Source organism: Calliopsis andreniformis, chromosome 3, assembly GCF_051401765.1.
Source record: "Calliopsis andreniformis isolate RMS-2024a chromosome 3, iyCalAndr_principal, whole genome shotgun sequence".
NCBI lineage: Eukaryota > Metazoa > Arthropoda > Insecta > Hymenoptera > Andrenidae > Calliopsis > Calliopsis andreniformis.
In genome coordinates, this window is record NC_135064.1 from 11,218,560 (window position 1) to 11,240,998 (window position 22,439).

At 34.4% G+C, this 22,439-nt stretch overlaps 1 protein-coding gene across 2 annotated transcripts in view; it reads left to right on the forward strand.

Moving 5' to 3' along the window:
- 5-ht7 (5-hydroxytryptamine receptor 7) overlaps positions 1–22,439 on the forward strand; it is a 218,906-nt gene that overhangs the window by 94,358 nt on the left and 102,109 nt on the right. For both annotated transcript variants that reach the window (XM_076393389.1, XM_076393390.1), the window contains exon 6: positions 2,762–2,986. In XM_076393389.1, coding sequence (XP_076249504.1) covers positions 2,762–2,986 — 225 coding nt within the window. The remainder of the gene's footprint in view (positions 1–2,761; positions 2,987–22,439) is intronic.

Here is a 22,439-nt window from a genome sequence, read left to right on the forward strand (position 1 = left end):
TTGAACAAAGAGCATCGCATTTTCCAAAGACGAATTCAATTCTTTTCATCAATCGTCGTTAATCATCCAATGCGTTAATTAAAAGTAGTAACGACATTATTGTACAACGGTTATACGTGTTCGTGTCACTGAATCAGTTTCATAATTACGATAAAAATTATTCGCTCGTTTGCCAGAGTTTTCTTTGAATTAATAGGAGTTGAATTAATTGGACCCTTTCATCGTGCAAAGAACGTAGTGAAACGATAATATCAGATCAACTCCAATAGACGAGAATTGTTTTGCGAAATTGGAAAAATTTCATATCACCACTTTACCTTTTGATACTCAATAGATTTGCTTGTTCAAACTTTAATATTCCTTCCAGAGAATTTTTTTAATCCTACATGAAATTATGGATACAACTATCAGTATTAATTCACGAATAAGTTTGCTACAAATATTGCTTTCATCACTTTATCTCACGCAAATTCTAGCACTATGATACTATGATATAAACCATAGCGCTGGGGGATAAAAGAAAATTTAAAAGTTAAGCGGAACACTGTTATTACTTTATTATCAATTTTAGTACTATTAGATTAATAGTAGTATAGTTTAAACGTGTAAAATTATTAAGAACTGAAAATAAAAAGTTTACATTTTCAATGTAAGAAAAATATTTAAATATTATTTTCACTAATTAGAATATGGCACGGCATTCAAAGATTGAACTAGTTTGGTAAAGAAATATCGCAAGTTCTTTTTATCATGAAACGTAATGTAGTCGTTAATATATCAATTTATAATATATGTGTGTTTATAATAGATGTGTGATGCCGTGCTCGGCATTTATTTTTTGATTTTTTGCTTGTTGTTTATAAAACCTAATCAATCAGAACCGCAAAGTTGGAAATGATTTTTTCGGGAAAAGAACCTATAAAGTTTAACCATGCACTTGTTACGTAGCATGAAAGTTGCGATTGAACTTTTTCTAGATATTAGATCTATACAGAAGTTTCTATCGCTTCCTCGTGAAAAATATATATTTTTACATCCATGATTAATCGATATATAAGTGTTAATACTTACTAAATGTTTGATCATATTCTGAGTTATACTATTTAGTCGGTATGTGATTATATTCTGGGTTATATCGCATACTCGATGTCTGACCATATTCGAACCTGTACTACTTACTGAATGTTTTTCACCTTCCAGATAAAAATTACGTATTTTAAATCTCTTAAACTATTTCAGATGGGTCTCTTGATCGAAAGTATTTGCAATATTTTCATATTATAAATTTATATTCTTTCTCCTGTAGTAATTTTATTGAAGTTACACTGCAATCACGTGTAATATTAAAAATATTAAAGTTTATCGATTGTTGTTAGTATTATTAATGAATAATCATTATTTCGCAAAAATTACTTATGTGTAACATATTTATTATTTGAGCAATTTTAAGATACCTTAACATAAAATAAAAATATTCGTAAAAAGTAATATTAATGTAATTTAGGGTTTGAAAGGTTAAATAATCGTTGTGAACGCTGCTGGGAGTAATTTAATCGGAAAATAAATCCACTTTATCTTTCAGTATTATCGATTCATAACCGACAGGAATTTTTGTATAAATATGATACTACATAGATTTTAAATATTTATTATCCTTTCAAATTGGAATACATTTTGCAAAATTCAGTATTTATATGCGGCTTACAAATTATTGGATTCAGTCATAAATAAATTCCAATATTGGTGAATTTTGATCGTCATGAAGTCGGAATTGGAGTATAAGTGAAATTATCAAATTGCCCTAAAAACAGCTTCTTAATTCTGACAGCGAATATACTTTAGATTCAAAGCTAATATAACACATTTTATTAATCCTCATTTGACCCTCATTTCCGCAACTTCATGTGTTCCTCAAATGTTAAATAAACAGTATAGTAAAGTATCAATAAAATAAGAGTGGCAAAATATATTTTACTGGTTATTTTATTGACTATCTATTGACTTACTGACTTTGCTCCATTCTCTATTGCTATTGGTGATTCAAGACGTATCATCTACTGTTTTTGCTCCATCTTTTGCTGTTGTTCTTCGTTGAAAATTTGTACACATTTCCTATGCATTCAAACACATCTCATATACATATATTCAAACTCCTTCCCAAGTATTAGATTTAGATTTTTTATTGCTTATAGCTTCTTTCGACAAAAAAAGGCGTAACACATCTTATATATTTCATGAAAATTATATGTATCAAATTGACACACAAGATCCTTTTCGTAACAAATATTATTACATGTTTTCATTGCATATTTTTCCATTCAGAATACTATATGTATATACTTTGTGTTAAAAAAATAAAAGTCACAAAGTTCCAGGTAAATATTTCTACAGGCAGCATGTTAATATACTTTACAACTTAAAAAGAGTATTAAATCGACACTAGGAACAGATGAGGGTTAAAAGTAAGGTAGTACAAATGCCTTGACTCTATAGTATTATAATTAAAGGTCACTCAATCTCTTCCTAAAGACTTGTTAAAGAGTTAATAAATGAATTTAACCTACTATAATACTTCCTCCTGACTCCAGTAAGTCACAATCTCAAACTCCAAGGAACTTCCATTCCATTTTCTGTCACACTATCATATAACTCACCCTCCATCTGCTATTATATACCATTACGTAACTTCTATTACAATCGTGCAAATATGCATTGTCCTTAAGACCGACACCCGCTGAGCTTGAAGATCGTTCTGTCTCAGGTCTACTACAAGATATTCTGCGCCGCCCGCAAGATAGTCCTGGAGGAGAGGCGAGCTCAAAGTCACTTTGACATCAAGCCGTCGGGGCTGAAGCACAAAGACATCGAGTCGACGGTGCAGCACCATCAGCCGTCTGCCGCGAACCGTCAATTACATTCTGACGTGCAGGGGATCCACGGAAGTCCGCCTGTGAAGCAGCACAGAAGTTCCAGCGCCTCGACGACGGTGAGTAGACGAATGGGTTTCACCCGATAAGAGCACAGTAGGTAGGGGCGCCACTCCCTTTCTGTTTGCAAACGTTTTTCGGCCGCTGACGAGTCATTTCCCCGGCTAACTCGGCCTCGAGTTGCCCTACGTTGACGGATTGGAAGCGCTAACTCCCGCCACGCTTACGCACCAATCGGTCCATTTACCCTCAGACGAGATAGGTTCGATTGAAATGCGCTTTCGTGGCAGCAAAAAGGCTGGGCTTCCCTGCCAGCTCTTCTCACGAACGTTCCTCCGTTTGCTTGGGATCATCGCGCGCCGTCGTTTCGGTGTGAATTAGTACGATGCTCTCTTTTCGGTAAAGAAATTCGATTTCCAGTAGCGAGGAAACGTTCAGAAGTGACAATCGTCGAGTCTGAGAGAAATTTCTTTTTTTGTTGAAGATAGTATTTAGCAGAATATTTGAAGTTGGGAAAAGCATGGGAGAAATTTAGATAGAATTTAATAATATAAATAAAGATGTCAGTGTTAGTTTATTAATGATCAAGGAATATGTAGCTAGTAATAAAAGACAGACATTAATGGTGAAGAGATATTAATGCTTCTAGTAAATAAAATAATAGATGTAATTTCATATTGTATATTAATATCGCAGAGATTTCATGACTTCAGATATGAAGTCGCAGCTATTTTTAATTTTAGGTCTTTCGTTTCGGAAAATTATCAGCAGGGAAGTAACTATAATAGCACGTAGGTGTGGTACTTAACTAAAGGGTTAATCTTTATTATACCGAGCTGTCTTTTAGAGTCTAAATACAGATTTTCCAAAATTTGAATTTAAGGTACTAAAATAAGTACTTAAAAAGACTTTAAGGATTTACAAATTAAAGTATTCAGTATTCGGAAATTTGGAGTTTGGAATTTAATGATTTAAAGATCCGAAAGATTGAATTTTGATCATCTTATGAAAATAGTATTTGAGTTCTTTAGAAATTTTAGCTTAGTATGCTAAGAGTTATCATGAAAATTACTGTAAAAAAGAAATAGACAAAAGTTTCAACAGTCTACAAAGGTGAAAACTATCAAATTTCTGAAAACCACAAAGTTTTACCTTTACTTTCAATAAATCAGTCGATTTACTTTATAGTTTGTTGTCAAAGCTTGGGCCACTACAGTGGCTTCCTGGGTTTCTAAAAGTAAAAATCTAAAACAGAATTGCATCGCTACGACCTAAAAGTCGATACGACGTTAAATTCTCATAGAGAAAGGAATATTTGATACGTCTCTTTTTGTCAGGCAATATCAATGTTATAAAGATAAAAGCAGTCTTCAAAGTGATAGGTGAAAAATATATTTGATCGAATCCAGCGAAGCTCTTGAATCTAGAAAGGCCATAAAATATCAGTATTGTATAGTTTTTGATCAAAAATCCAGCTGATGTTTGATACCTTCGTCTAGTCATTTATTGAGTATTTCTGACGATAAGTCGACAATAGTTTTGAGAAATTCATTCTTGAATGCTTATAAATATTATACTATGAATTGAGTTTTGAGTAACTCAGGTTCAGCGAGTGATAAAATCAATACTTTCCGAAGATTACAAGATAACGTGGAAATCAATTGGTTATTCTAATGAAGTTTCTCACCAATTAATACTTTTTCTTGGATTGTCTCTTCTTCTTTAATTAGAAAACGTTTTCAAGATAACGAAAGAACAAAGTTTACTCTCGTTTCGATGTCCCAAAAGAGCCAAGTTGAACGAGAACTGACGAGCTACATTGAGCTCTTTCGTCCCACGCAAACACTGCTGAATCTACATAAACTTGCTACTTATTTACAACAGTTCTTTAAATCTACTTTATACGGAACAGTTGATTTTTTAACATTATTCAAATCATTCTTCCAAGTCTTCTGATCTGAAATCTCAAAGCGTTTTCAACATAACATTACTATTCAAAATCGGCAACATACTCCTGCAACAGGAATATTTTTAGTCTACCTAAATTCATACAATAAAAGGTAATTCAACACAAAACACTTCGCTTCACATTAAACACTTCACACTAAATTTTGATAGACGAAATTGTGTTTAAGCTAATTTACCTATAACCTAAACATTTATAGAAACATATTAGTGCTTAGATATTTCAGTACACCTAAAATGGTCCTTTCTTAAAGTACGAGTATTTGTTTATAAAAAAATTACCAAAAATACTACAGAAAATACTATAGATATGTAACCTAACACTACACAAGTATTTTCTCTTCCTTTATTAATATTAAGTAGTATTGAATTGCTGAGACAGTAAACAGATTGACATGACCCAAAGTAGAACATTTTTCTACCTGACGAGTGCACTCGTTTCCAATTAAAAGATGAAGCTCTAGTTCCTCTAAAGAACAGAATGAGCATTATATACATATAGTATATATATAGGGTGTTTCATAAATGCATATCAATGTTTTAAGAATTAAATCTACAGACTAAATAAATAAAAACTACATGCTTTACCCTACATATCTACAACTACGAGTTCCACATACACTAGCTTCATAAAGGTGGGTCTACACTACAGGTTACACAACAAAATTATACCATAACTTTTTAGAAAGCAGACAAGAGAGGGTAGTCACCTCAAGAACGACAGAAGCTCGCACAATTTCAGCTTCACCGAATAAAACGGCCCTTAAATAACAAAATGTCGTATTTTGCACCTACAAACTGACCGATCGTGCACAACCGATCTAACGAGCACGATCGTCGTGATCGTCGACCGCAAATTAGCAACGTAAACTTTCCGTGGGAATCCACCTCTGTGTCCCAAACGTCAAACGCGCTTGGAAACAAAACGTCGACGATACGACCGCATGTGGACGCAACGTTTACGCCGAAACTGTTTAACGAGCATGATTTTGCAGCTGTCGAATTAGCCTGGACCGCGAATTAGCAATGCAAACTTCCGCGGAAATCTGATTTTCGGTCGGAGAGGTATCGAATCTGCGACAAGGGAACGTGAAAATGTTTATCAGCAACGAATTGCCCTTCACACAGCTGGTCCTGGGAATTTATATTAATGGCGATAATTAGGAGCGTTCGTAAACGGGCGTGGTTTGAATACGAAAAGGGTTGGGAAATGAGGGTTGGAAAATTTGGGGTTGTGTAGTACCTAATTACAAAAATGGATGGAATTTTATAGTGAAGTGTGACATGGAAACTTGTGTTGCTTGGAGCTGTGGAATGATGTCAATTAATCTTTATTTAGATAAATTAGTAATTATGAATTAGTAATTTGTATCTAACTTGTAATCTCTATTTGCTAACTTGATTCTATGTTAGTAATGAGCTAGTCTTAATATTTAATTATTAATCAGATTACTTTTTGTATAATTTTAATCAAAATCGAGTTGGAAGTCAATATATGTATATCTGAGATAATCACTTTTAATTTAAGATGTGTTTGATAATCAATATTCAAAGTGATCTCGGAAGGGATGTCGACACCCTTAATTAATTTCTAATAGATAATGTGTACATCATCTATACATTATGTGTGCATTAGTATATTCTTCCGCAATATCCATTACAATCTCTTTGCTTTAAATTCCTTAATGAAGTTCCATGGTTTTATTTAAAACAGCTGTTTACGAAAGAAAAGAATTTAAATAACAGAATTCAACTCCCTTTTTCTCAAAACTGTCCCCTTCGATATTACTTTTTTAAATAACAATGAAGACTTCAAAGACTCCAAAAACTTTCAAGGCACCGCAGCCTTTCACTTCAATTGAATCTGATGTTTTAGATTACATTAATCCAACTAAGTTATTACATACTACGTTCTTTTATAGTCCCAAAAAGACTCAAAACTCCACATTCTTAATTATCTCAAAAATTTGCAAACACAGTTATATTGGAATTTCATCAATCTTCAATAAATTTAATCCTGCCCTGTTAAGCAGCAGTTCACGTATCGATAGATACTGAAAAAGACGTGGTAGAGTATGCGAAGAACCTTGGCTGGCACTATTAGAATTTTAGTCGACACGATGGGAACTTCCCCGCATATTTCCTACACTATATAACACTGTACACGTAGTTAGAGCAACGAAGTTACGAGACCAGCAACTACAAAATTATTTCCTATATCACCTCGGGATGTTACCGTATACACATGCCAGACACGAGATTTTCTAATAAATCGCTTTACCGTTGCTGTAGGAAATACTAACACGTGCTTTGAATATTTCTTTCGTGCCACTTCTGTTGAAAATAATTTTCTTTAAATTTAATACTTCTACAAATTGTTCTGCTCAGAGATAAGTCGATCTTGAATTATCTAGGTACGTGTATATTTTTCAATTTGAACAATTAGGGACCACGGACAACTGATTTAATGATAATTCAAAACTGAAAAAGGAAATATTAATTTTTTGATTAATTTATAGAATTGATAAGTTAATTACACAAAAGTTCAAAATTAATCGCTTAATTTGTACGTAAAATTTCGTCTAACTTAGTATTAACTGTTCTCCATTTTCGTGACTTCTGACTAGACCATTAAGATTAGTATAAAGGATCAGAAAATTAAAAAGAAGGTACTATAATAAATATCTGCCTAAGTTGATTATCGTTAAAATTCATAACGTAATAGTGAAAAAGCAGGCTGACACTTTGCTGCATTAATATTTTTATCTCCTCTAAACGAAACGTAAATCTCAGGGAAACGTAAACCATTTACGCTAGTGAGCTAAATAGAAAATTAGACTGAAAATTAATAACGCTGGAAATTATAAATACTCAGTGGATTAAAGGCATTTCAAATTTAATATTCATGAAATAAAACGCCTACAGACTTTTCCTTTAACCTTTAATTTTCAAACACTCGGTTTAATTATGCGTTTAATTTATCTGTATAAATTTCAAAGTGTTCACACCGAACTAACGAAACAGTAAACTGACATTTAAAAGCGAGTAGTTAAAGTAGTTTATGCACTACTATATTTTCGGCAAATTGATTGTTAAGCTGTATTTTCAATTTAAGACGTGTCTGCTGTAGACATTGTGGGTAAAAGATGATCGTTTTACGTAAAACCAGAAATTGTGTATAGTCTCATACTTTCGAGTACAGTAAAACATCGATTACCTAGTTGAATTACTAGAGAAACAAATTCATTCTAATAAACGATATTTCGGGTAACTCATTTAGAAAAATTTTGACTGCATTAAAAAGCACGTAGTCATCATAGAATAAAATAGAAAATGAATTATTTTTAGGTACAGGTAATTTTTATATTCCGTCTGACATACATGTTGCAACATTATTTTAATATTAGTACTTATATTCGACATTATTTTTCTTTTATAGACTTACGCCAGTACGTCTGTAGTTACGTTTGACAGTTTCTTTTTTTATATCCACTTACTTTTTTATAGACGTTAGTGCATTCATAGCTTCCACAGCTTCCATGAGCTTATACCAATAAAACAGTATGTTTATGCAAATTTCTAGTTTCAGAAGTACAATGAAAGAAGTATAATCTTAAATATTGTAAATTGTATTTAACTTTCGATATTTTGTACATTTTTGCACATTATATGGATTCTGTACCTTTTTACATACTAAAATTTCCTATGAATGCATAAAACTGTATTAATGTATAAACAGTGTTGTCTTAGAACTTTGGCTAAATCACTCAGGTATTTACAGTTCCCAATAATCAACGTTCTACTATAATATTAATTTATGTATAAAGTTCATCAGAACCCTAACAGAGATCAAACAGTAAAGTTATTTATCCAATATAAAAGTCACTCTGAATTTTCTTACAGAACCTGTCGGAAGTACATTGAATATGTAGTAATCAAAGTCAAGTATTCAAGCAAAAAGTTTGCCCATGCCTCGTGAACAATTCGTTAATGCGTACGATTTTTTCCTAAACTTTTGGAACTTCCATTCGTTCCTGAATTAGCAAATGCAAATTAAGAAAGCCGAGGGCTTGACAAAACGCCTCTCCCGGCCTCGTTATCGTCGGATTCTTCGTTGGTCGATGGAACACGCCATAAATTCACTTTTTTCCGTGTCCCAGAAAAATGCAGAAAATTCACGGCGAGATGTCGAGGCAGCTGTGACACTGTCGTCTGTCGTCCACTTTCACGACTGACGGAACGGCTTTTAAAAAAGGAATTTCTCGCCCCGACATGCTTCGAAGTAGTCGCTCCGAAAACAATTTGGATTCTTTTAATTGTTCAAAGAACCTTCTTCACACTTGTTTGAAGACGTAACAGTCGTGAAAAGCTGTTATTCGAGACTGTTTTTAACGTTTCTGCGAAATATATTAATATTCGAGGCAGCTTTACTTGTGGAAGAAAATTATGTTTCTATAATTAATTGGAAATATTTATCTGATTACCATTATCTTTTTCTCACTTGTTTGAAGATGTAACAGATGCAAAAACTGTTTTTTTGAAATTGTTGTGAATGTTCCTGCAAAATATATTAATATTCAAAGTAGTTTTACTTGTTGAAGGAAATTATGATTATGTAATTGATTGTAAGTACTTAACTGATTACCATTATCGTGTAATTATACTTTTGATTGTACAGTAATAACGTTAATGATTGCGACTATTGAATAACTGATGATTATGGTCATTAAATAAGAAAAGTAGTTAAACAGAATATAATGTCACTGGGGATGCTTAAGTTACTTATCATTAATTACGAGATGATTGAACTTCTGATTAAAGTTACTTTCATTATTCATAAAGTTTTATGTATGAAGGTACTCATAATTATAATACCGTTTTAGTGACTTTGTCGTAAATTTATTTCTAAACTGAAGTAGTTAAATTTTTTAATCCTCGTCACTCGTGTTTTTTCTCAAATAAATCTTGCAAGATTTCATACATTTTGTTACAGCAACCATTTCAATTTAACACAGTTACAAGAGACAATGGAGCATCTGATGAGACTAAATAGAATGAACATCTAACGATTTCTTTTATTTGACAACTCAAGTATCTTTGCTGTTGACCAATAGTAACAACAATTCAACGCTAAGAAAACTATTCTCCAAATAAAAACATAAATCGGGATCTAGACAGCTCTGACGTCTTTTCCTAAGAACTCCAACGCTAGATTTAGTAATAGGCCATTTCGAAAGATCTCGAAATCTCTTCCCAATTCGGATACGAGCTGAAGCAGCATCCGTGTTAAATTCGAAGAATCGACTCGTAATCTCGCTGGTCTTAACTCTGGGAACGATAAACGAGAAAGAGTGGCGGCGAGATCGAGGGGAGGGATGATAAGGGGAGAAAAAGAGGTGCGAGAGTTCGGAGAAGTTCGCTGTTCAATCGATATAATCGATCCCGATATTTATACTCTTTTTTACCCGTTAGCGCGTTTCCGTCATTGCATAAAATGGCAATTTCCGTTGCAGTTTGATAAGGTTTCCCGTGGCTAGAATAAACGAACCGGAACGACGCGACGCCTTCTGTTGACTTTACTACTGTCTGACCTATTTCGCGCCCATACTACTTCTTTTATTTCAGTCACCTCAGAGGTGTGCATATGACTCCAATCGTTCGCGCAAGCATTAAGATCGTTATTCGTAGACTGACATGCTGTTTCTGCAGCCAAGACAGGAGGGGAACAGCAATTATTTCGTCGATATTCTATGTACAAAGTGAAGGGTAATAGGTAAGGAAAAATTTGAGGAATGATTTTAAAATGGTTAGAAATTGTGATACTGGGGATTTCGTTTATTAATACATTAGAGATCGATGACCTACCTGTTGGGTCAGGTGATAGCTCTTTTCATTAGCCAAGGATACGTCATTTGAGTCATTTTTATACTTAGGAGACTGTTGACAGTTCTAGGGGACAGTCTTGGAAAAATATGTACACTGGTCTCGAATGTGTTAATACTGTCCCAGGGTGGAGTCTCTTACTCATCTGCTTCTCATTTCAACTGGAAGTACTATTCGTGTTCTTCAAGAAGTCTCCTAGAAAGCATTGCCTTTAATGCTTTCCAGGAGACTTCTCATGAGACACGAATAGTATCTTCGACTAATTCATATATGTATACAGATATCTTCATTTTAATACTATCTGTCTGACAACTTGAGATCTCATAAGAGAGTACAAACACTAATTATTTCAGTGAGGCTTTAGGTTTAATATAGTCATCCTACAATTAAAATATATAAAAAATATAGAAACTATTAGTAGATAACTATTAGCAACTAAAAATAGTTAAGTCTAATACGTAGCTACAGTTAATTCTAAATTAAATCTGCAAACAATTTTTTTTTACTGTTTATATTAAAATGATTCGATGCAGAATTAGAAGTACACATAAGCACACTCAATATCCAAATTTCGTTAAAAATGGTGACACATGATAATAAAATATTTCAAGCGTAGTGTTTGGGCTGTCTTGACAATAGTCACCCTAATTTATCATAATGACTTCTATAGCATCGCGTGATTTCCCTGACAATGGAAACAAGAGTGGGAGAACTTCAAATAGCTCCCGCACGGTTAGATAGCACTGCTTTAGCAAAATGACTCAGAATCATACATATTCAAATGGTAATGATGAAGTTGGAAGAGGTGAAAAGAGGAGGCATGTGCGTTTCATGCTGGGTCTATTAACAATGTCGTCAGTAAGGCTATCTAGAAGATCCCTGCTGTAGCTCAGGTCAAAGGACGTATTTGTAGAAAGAAATGGTTAAGTGCCTACTTTCAGGGAACTGTGTACGTAGGTGAATCTGGAAACCTCTACTGGCAGAATGTTAGAGGTGCCGCCACAATTATAGGCGTCTAAAGAGAGCAATGGTTGTCATAACCTTTGACATAAAGGGCCACTCGCCTCACACGACTGCGGTGGATTTTACATTAAACTCGGACAGTGGCTATGACAATTGCTGCTTTTGTATGGCGTGATTTCTGCCATGTCAAGCAATCAAGATTTACCGACTTTTAGGATTTCACCAATTTTTAAGGACTTACAGTTGACAAACAAAAGTACTAATGCGAATTCATTATTTTTAACTCTAGAACTACACCCTAGGATCTTTGTCGACCACACAAAATTTTACACTTGAAAATTTATTTAGCATGCACTTTGAGGTAACATAAAAATTTGTTTCTTTTTGTAAATAGGAAACAAGTAGTACAAGTATCTTCTCTTAAGATACCCAAAAAAGAATGGAAAAAGAATTTTTCGAAAATAATATTGTTTTAAATATTAAAATTATTTGGGTCATGCAGAGTGTTACTTAGGAAAAATAAAAGAGTATTATTCTAAGTTTAGTTTTTCTTTTTATGAAGCTTTCAGTATGTTCAGTTTATGTGCGCACTTTTCTAATTATTCAGAATATGAAGGTACCTTTTATTTAGAAGTTCTTTAGTTGCAATAGAAAAGTTTGAAGAAAAAGTGTAATGCCTTCAGAAACTAAATAATTGCAAGTAGTCAAAATTTGATTTTCCTCTTGTCAAAGAGTAGTTTCAAAACAGTGTGCAACACCACCGCTGCGATTATTTCCACGTTGGAAAACAATGCTCGCGGGGATCGATGCTTCGATTGGCTCCGTGAATACAGCGGCGTAAACAATAATATTCGCGTTCGTTAAAAGGAAGAACGCGTGCGTGGGCAGCGTTTCAAGGGCGATCATAAATTCGCGACAAGAGAGTTGGAGATACGTCGGTGCTCTTGCTACATGGCAATACATTACCATGCATCAAACTTCTGACCGAATAAAGCCACTTGGATTTCCGCCAACATATCTCAACAGATGCGTGTGAAAAGCCTCATGCATCTTTCATCCGGGCTGAACTGTTCGCTTGCTTAGACGCTCACGGTGTCCGTTCCAACCTACTATGGATCTCCTCCTCCAACAGGCGATTTTTCAACATTTTTCGAAAGCAACCGTTTACACGAATCATTGGCTTGGGGCCAGCGCAGAGGGACGCTTATCGAGCTTTCCTCTCCGTATACGTATCAGAGGAGAGGGCCGCGACTCTGGCGGATTTATGGCGACGCGATTGCCTCGTTTGATAATTTGATAATTAAAAACTCGCGCGACGGAACGCTCGTGCCCGACACCCTGGCGGAATTTCTCGTTTTACGGGCGCTGGGAGTAAACATGATAACGCGTGAATGTGTTCTGCCCCCTGAGATTTTATGATGTTATAAAGTAGCGTTATAATATCTTGAGTCCCCTGTGTGTAAACTGTAATTGCTGAATTTGTAAGTGTGGAGTGGTGAATATTTCACCGTGTTTGTGAATATTTAAATAGAGACTAATTAGTTTCTTATCTGTGCGCTGGTGACATTATCGATCTCTACGTCTTCGTCTCACATTTTCTTTCCTGGAAGATTAATTGACTGTTAAGACTACTGGGTTGTATTTGTTTCTGAGTTATCTTACTTAGTTTTAGTTGCTATTTTTAACTTTCGTCGAAATATCTTTAGGATTTGCATATGGGGACTTAAAGAAGGAGAAGGTTATTTAAGTTTCTTTTTTGTGATGAGGCAATCATTTTAAAAGTAATGAATTAATTAATTGAATACAATTTTATTAATATGACTCTCATTTATTCTGCTTTTTACAGAATGCATCTTCATTTTTAATTATCAATTTTTCCATTTAGTAACTTAGGTCGAAATGGAGTAGGATCTTGTATTATTACTATCGTTTCCAGTATTTTTCATTTCGTTTAATGTAGATATGTGTATAACATGATCCTCATTTTATGAAGCTATATAATGTTTATTATTATAATGATAGAAAAACATCTTAGAATAATCCTTAAAATATTATTTTTGCTATGGATTCCAATTTACTAGCTGGGTTCTGTATTAATTTTCTTTTCTCACTAGACGAAAAATCTATAGAACCTATTAACTTGTTAATTCAATAGAAAATCGTGAAACGCTCATTGTATTCCTCCTACTTTCGTCACCTCGACTCTTCATTCTCTATTTCTCAAGTTTTGTCATTCCATAGATAGAAAATTAATTACGTCTGTACGAAAACTAATTGCTGCATATCCTTTGCGACAAAATCGAGAAAAATGGTACAGCGATAAACGAAAAACGTTATAAAGCTGCTGGGGTCGCGATCTGAGGCACAGTATCGAGTACGTCTTTCCTTAGCGTGAAATATGGGTCTGTCGTGTCGTAATGTAAAGAAAAATACGTTTTATAACGTCCCGTTATACGGCGAATTTTTCTCTATATCGTGCCATTATAAAGCAAATTTTTCTCTGTAATATGCCGCGAAAACCTCCCGTATTTTACGGTTCGAGAGAACATATTGAGGCGTTTCGATACATATCGCACATTTCGTTTCTCATAAAACTCCATTTGTTTAGTTTTTAAAGCGCCGCTTTTGATGCAATCGAATAGTGGATACGGATAAACGAATACAAAGAAAAGAATTGTTTCAATAAAGTGAGAACGGCAGAAATGGTATCGACATGGAGTAATATAGTAATTTTTGAATAAATACTGTCATACTTTCGATTATTCTTTTATGGACTTTTTCATAAATACCAATAAAAGAATAATATGCATATGAAAAGGAATTTTTCTAATTGTTTTCTCTTTTCTTATCATTTTTCATTTTGTTTATGTACAAGTTTCTTCTTTATTGCTGTAGATAAATAATTACTGTTTGGATGAAGGATTGTCTTGCACATATACAGGATATTCGACGACAGGTATCAGAAATTTTAACATTATTAATTGTTATAAAATCGTCTAAGATACCTGTGAAATATGTCTGACTTAAGACTTATTCCACTGTCGAGCGTAGTAGCACTAGTCAGATCAATCGCAGCGAAGTCAGTAGAATACGTCCCAAGTTAGACATATTTTCTAGGGATTTTCTCAACAATTAGTAAATCTAAAACGAAGCTTCAAACGCAATTTTTCCACTCTTCACTTTTGTTCTATTTTCAGACGTAGAATTTCCTTTCGAAATTTCTAACACTTATTGTCGAATACAAATTTTGTTAAATTATGAATATATAATGAGTTATCAGCCTCATCATAGTTCATTAACAAAAACAATCGTAAACACTCATGAAACCTAAATCCTAGTCCATTCGTCCAAGTTGACTTGTTCTGACGCTCTCAGTCCTTAGTTCATCTTCTTGTCTGGCTGTTTGCACCATTCGCTTTCTCTCCATTTCTCATCCTCCACATACGCTTCCCTTTGTGTTCCCGATGTCTCTGCTTCTCCTCCACGCTCCTTACTTGCGTTCTCTCTCTTTTGTTTCTGCTGGCAGACGGAAAGTCTGCGAAAGACACACAAGAAGTGAGAGAATACGATGACGTTGCGGAAGAAAGTAAAAGAATTTCTTTTCTCTTTTTCTTGCTCACTTACTTGCTCCTATATCAATCTATTCTAATATAATAAATCAGACAAAAATAACAAGAGTATCTTTGGAGACCTGTGATTGAACTTCGGTCTTCGAATTATTTTTATACGGGGTATCCCAGAGCCGAAGACACAATTGGAAAAGTTTCGACTCATTAATATTCTTATCCATTAACATAATTTTCGCTTCTACATCTTACACCTTACATAACTGTACAACAACCAACAAAAATATATTACAATACACTTACAGTACCATATACAGATTCCAAAAATGAAAAAAGAAGTTGATTCAATACATACTGTAATTTAAATTTTAGAAGAACATCATATTTAATTAATATTCTAGACTGGCCCAAAAGTTTCTTACCAACACATACTTCTCACTTCTTCGACAACTAAAGATAAAGACGCTATCATTTTATTCTGTCTCTCTGTACTCAGCAGTCTTAGTTCGCTTATTGTCACTTTTATGATTCCCTCTGTCTTGGCACATCTCTGGAGACCACCTGCCACTGGGAATGATCATTTTCGCCTTTTATCCTCGTATCTACACGCGATCGCTCATAAATCACGCAGATGGCAAAGGACTCGATATTCGATCGCGGACTATCGCGTCGTAGCGTTCGTCTACCATCGTAAATTTCAGACTGCGCAAAACATCGATGCGACCAGGTTAGTTGGCTGTCGTCGAATTTCATGGGACGTGGTTCCAGTGAATACAGTGATGCCACGTGGAATTATGCTACCACTGGCGCAGGAAGCGCCCGCATCCCTGTCAATTCCACTGTCTAATCGATGTTACGGTAATCGCTGTGACACCATTGTTCAAGCTACGCGATAACTGTCTAAGAAATTATTATGCTCTATCTTTCACGTGATACGATCGAATCTGTCGAGAATAGAACGAAGTACGACGATAATGTAGGCGGAATACTATTTCTGTCGTTTTAGTATTATCATCGGTTAACTTGAACTTATTTTTAATAGATGTACCTATTTTAAGTTGTGTTCGTGTAAGATGAGTACCTGTAAGATTTTGGAAAAAGCATCGCGTGTAATAGATGTACATAATACTAAATAATGTTTTTGACAGTGTTAGCAGTTCTGATGTTAGAAAGAAAATATACAGTTATTTATGCAGATTTATATCTTTATAAATGCGTTTGAAAGCATGCAAGATACGTGTATTATGATCTGTTTTACCTTTCAAATATTTAAGATAAAGTAAAAGGAAATTCATACCTTTGCCCCTTATTTTAAGTTCAAAATGGTCTTATTCTTAAAAAAGTAGTTTTGAGAAGTGAATAAAGGTATATGTTGATTAAAGGATGTATGTGATAGTAAAAGAGAATTATATTTTAAATTAAATTGTGAAACAAGCTCAATTATAGAAATGGCAGTTTTTTTAATTATATAAATGTGTGCATTTATTTCCAATTCTTTTAGTGTGATAATGTGTACCTTATTTTCATCGTTTTATACATTTTTTTGTTTTGTGTATAATATTCTGTGCTTTGTGCACAATTAAGTTTCGCATAAGTGCGTAAGTATTCGCAGTGTAAATATTAATGCATACGCTCTACGATAAAAGCTATTTAATTTTTCATAGTGCTTTTACTAGAAGACACTCTACTTTACGCTAGCTAGAGCCTATTGTATCAAAGAGTGTCTACTATGCTCATAAGTTTTTCCAGAATTTTCCTCCCCTAACTGGTATAGGTTGCCAACTATCGACATTTATATCTTTAATGGCAAAACAGTGACTAATATTATTATCAGTAAGTACTTCAACTTTAATTTTTTAATTTTTTTCGTTCACCTGCATAAGATAACTTATTCTTCTAATTTCAGATTTATACAATCAAATTTAATTTTCGATATATTCAAAGTAAAATAGATTAATTGAAAAAGCCTTGGAGAGGTCTCCTAGATTTACTCGTGATATAATCATACTTATATCCCTATACTTATGTCACTCGTCTCCTGTATCGATTTGTAGATGTACACTTTGTTTTACTTATTTCTTATTTAAGCTAATTAGTGGTTATAGCAATTGTCTACCTTTTCTAGGTGATATCTTCTTTTATATCATATCGTCTGAAACTTCTAGATAGAGACATCTTTTTATTACTAAAACACTAATTCAAGGATGTTACACTAGATCCTATTAATTGTATTCTCAACACTATTAACATACACTTAAACCACTTCAATTACTTACATAATTCTGTATTATCATTCAGTAGCAGTCTGCGTAAAATTGGTTTTTAATTCAATATCATACCATAAAATTTCAAAAATATGAATATATTTACCGCTATTTTAAAATAGTATAAAAATACATGTTTTCGAAATTTTACTTCAAAATTTAATGGTAATTTATTATCCCATTATTATTCCTCCCCTTCTATAAAAATTGACTTTCATACTTTCATGTTTCATATTCAACATTTTCTGGTCAGGGATCCCCTTGGTAATAAATCTGTCTCTAAAAATCAACTCTACTTCATTTCAATAATAACTCACTATTTTCCAAATCTATCTCAATCATCGAAATCTATACCCCAACATACTCCTAAATTCACCAGAATGGAATCCGACCAGAACATTTTCAAGCCAGAAATACGAAGCCATTCAAGATTTACAGTCAGAAGGGAGCTCGGCTAACATTTTTTCAAATTTCCATCTCGGATCACAGAAAAATTTAAAAATCTGCCACAGCACTCTCCAACTAGTACCGAATATGTATTTGAACCTTTTAGCCCTATATAATTTTCGACTCGACGAACTGGTTGAATTTGTTAAAAATTTCGACCATCCGTAATTCAATAGCGAAATTCTCGCGTCCACTCAGGCAAAAATAGCTCGTCAGTATGAATGGGAAGCGAAGTAATCGTGCTGGTAGCCAGACGCGAGCAAATTGCACGGCCCTGACCCAATTGTTGTCGCTTCTTACACACGGAAACTGGCTTCGACGATTAACTTCTACCTCTAATTGGTTTATTCCCGACTGGCTCGTTCACTTTTATCGACAACGTAGAACAGTCTGGGTTAACGACATCCAACCAAGGAGACGGTCCGTCTCCTCTTGTAATTGTCTCTTGTTTATCGCGGATACGTTTCATCCTTCAGCCACGAGATGAACGGGGGGAAGCCAGACACCTGAGTGCCTCCGATGTTTTCGACGATATGAGGAATTCGTTCGCGTCGCGCTTGGATTCGAGCTCCATTGTAATCTCGGTCTACTTTGACTGAACGCGAGGCAGCTAAATGTGAATCGGTGGTCGCGGAAGATCCAGGGCTTTGGTAATTAAACATCTGGTACTAACTACGGGAACTTGTCTCTCGTGTTGTTGGTTTTATATTAAAATATTGTAATAGAAATTGAGCTTGGAGGGAAGAGGTGAAATTTTGTTAGAAAAGGGAAGGTTTGAGGTATTTCTAGAGTGGATGGATTGAACTGTAAGAAAGTTTTCAGTGTAACAGTTTGTTGGTTGTTTTATACTTTCAATTATACTAATTATACTTGCCCTTTATGTTAATAATTAGCTGATGTTTTGTGGGTGTCAAAGAACCGCCTAAATTTGGGGTTTGTAAAGCGTAACAGTATATATCATATATTTGTTCTTAAGAAAATGAAGATAGAGACTTTGACTTTAAAGTTTTTATTGTGAATTTGTAGTTTATCTTTATTTGTAGATAATGTAAATTTGTAGATAATGTAATGTAGATTTGTAGAAATAATGTGATTAATAGAATTTATTATTTTTTCACTAATAGACTGAGTAAGACACAAGTTGTACCAGCACCGAAGTCAGTGTCTGACTTATTACACGTTACTCTACTTACTTCCCATTAGCGCGTCAATATTGTTCCATTGATCGTTCATTTAAGAGTTAATTTACATATGTGAAAATTGAACGTTGCTCGGAAAAGTAGTTATTTTTTGTTGGATTATTTCCCTGGAATTTAAAACTTTTCCATTCAATAACTGTACGTGAATTACGAGATTCTGAAATCGAAGAAACTGGAATTTCCAATTATATTTCAAATTCCGAAAGGGATTACTGCACGCTTCAGAATCGATGATAGTTAAATTCTCATTTTTCCCTTATATTGCTAAAAAAAAAACACACGTGGAATGTTAAAATTGGAGTCTCCACAGGTGCACAGAACAAATGAGGAAAATAGATACTTTTCATCAAACATACCATTCAGTTTCAATACTTGTTAATATTCATTATTAAGCATTCTTCAATCATTTTTCTCATTCTTTAAATGATAATATTGCTCCACTTTCGTGTGCCTAATACCTGGAAATTCATACTACATCTCCAACCAAAATTAAAGGAAAATATAATACCATTCAACTGAAATGATAAGAATACGAAAAGAATGGAAAAGTAAAGTCGACAGGAATTCTACATTTCCGTTTTATATCCTACTATGCGTGAAATTTCAATGCCCTTTATTAAAAATGTTACCTGTTTAACGACGGAAAAAAGTAAAAACTCGACGGGTGCAGCGCCAACTTTGAAAACGTAAATGCAACGCGTAATGCATCTCTCTTCTGATTTTTTTCTCTACGTCATCTCTCCCAGTTATTACTTTTACCCCCGACGTATCCATCTTCTGATATCATCGTAAAAATCTCTTTTACTCCTTATAACAGTCGCCTAAGAAATGTTTCAACTCCTCTGCTCTCACGTGCAGAACGCAGCCAGATTGTAATCGATACGTGCGCGAACTGCTTGGAAATCTCGAAACAGTTTCCTCGATTCGTTTCATTAATAACAATTAATCGTTATCAGTTGAATGTAAATACAGGTGTTATCGTCGTTTAACTAGCATCGTCGCAATCTGTTCATTACTTAAATTGCTGCTCATTTCCCGATTAATGTTATTTCGAAATTTCCATTAATGTACAATCGCCTGTATCAGATAAAATTTTCCTCCTGATTCCATTGTGTTGCGAGTTAACACAGAGAAAGAGTTTTCAGCGGAACGAAAAGAAAATTTTGCAATTGGATTATAAGACGATAAAAAAGAATAACTGGAATATTATTGCAGTTTGTTTTTACCCTACAATTTAATAAGTAAATAGAGGGAGTGTATTATAGCGATGAAATGTAGGTAATATTTTTTCAATCTCTAGAATTTCAATTAAAATGCTTCCGCGAAGGTGAACGTCAAGAACTCCGTTATTAAACTAAAATGTTTCAACTAATTACATTACAAGATTTGAGATAAGATATCTTCGTCGTAATTTCTTTCTCTCGTGAATTCGGATAATCTAAGAGGATAAAAACCTCTCTCCGACTGTTATTCAAAAAGTTCTTGCCGTGGAACGTAACGGAATGACAACAAAATGATGAAGCCTCGAAGTTCCTCTCACTTCGAGGCGCGCCGTTTTTTCCAGCGGACAGACTTCTCCCATCTCCGTCCCCTGCAAGAATGCTTCTCCTAAGACGGAGGTTGAATTCGTTTTCTCTTGATACATTCTGCGAATTGGACTTGGACAAAGAGTAATCAAAGGTTTCGGAGACAAAAGTTCGCGCAATACTTCCGTGTCTTACGAGAAACTTTTGCGAGTTTGCTGTTGCTTACAACGGACTTTTTAAGCTTTACTTGGAATAACGTTTATTCCACGAATATCTCAATAAATTCTTTTAACTGCATATACTTCAGTACCTACTTTTTCATTCGAAGTTTAATAGATTTTCAATTTCTGACAGTATTGTTTTTTATAGCCCCTAGGATATCAAGTTAATGCCACTCAGGAACCCCAATGTTACTTCTCCAACACGAATGACTTTAAATTTCAAAGTTTTTAAAAGTTTCAAATATTTGAAAGACATATCTTTACTTTAAACAATTTTTTAATTTTGAGCCTTTGTATTTTAGTTCTGAATAAATCCTTGGTATAATAGGGGTTAAGGACGGTGGTCATTTGGATTGGGGAAAACAATTTTTTTAATTTTCCATCGCTTTAAATCATATTAAACACACAATTTCAAATATCTTCGAAATATTTCCACCCATAGAATGACTCTAAAGATGCATTTGCACTACTCAGATAACACACGTCGTCTTGAAGATGTCTGTTTTATGTTCATTTTATGTCTGATCGTCATACGACATAATTTCGACGTCTTAAAAATATTCGACCATGTATATCTTAGAAAATTCCGAAATTTATGTCCATCAGACGACATTTAGGACGACTTTTAAGAATGTCTTTTAAGACGTCCTAAAGACATACTGATTTGCAACTTCGAACATTTCAAAGATGTTTTCTGGGCATTTCTAGGATTTTACTGAATGTCTTTAAGACGTCTTTATATAGCTATATATTATATAACTTTTCAGAAAACAGAAAAGAAAGATGTAATACATATATCTCTCTCCTGTTTTCTAAAAAGTTACATAACATTGTCATACAAAATGCAGTGTAGACCCACCTTAACAATTTAAATCATTACTTCTCGACATACCCCAGAAGGTTCCAACAAAAACATAGAAAGCTATCGTGCAATCTAATTTGCATATCTCCATGTGGCCGTTGTCGTAAGTTCTTTGACAGCGTTTTCCACTAAAAGAGCCCACCGTCCATGTCCATAACTCGAAAAAGAAACAGAGAACCTATTCACGCCGTGGAAGTTCCGTCGTATATCAGACGGCGTTCTTTCTCGTTAGAACTTCCGTCCCCGGGCATTCGTCTTCGTATATCATCCACAGGGAAATATCTTCCTTCGTGAACTCGAACAATCGTTCCCGCTATCGGGGAGCCAACTGTTTGCGCGCCGCCAACTTCCCGCAGACGCGCGACCTCCCCTTTCCTCTGTCGGAACGTTTATTCCCCCTCGTCTGTCTATGGAAACGCGAGCACAGAGCCACTGCCAGCGATACGTTGCCCCTTAAAAAGAGGATTTTCAGCGGGAATTAACGAAGCGACAGCTTTTGGGAAATTTTCCATCGAACGCCTGCGGCCCATCACCGCGCAATAATCTCTGCCGCGTTTTATTGTACCCATTGCGTTCGCGTCGGCGGCACGGAAAGAGTAATTTGTTGCGACAGAAC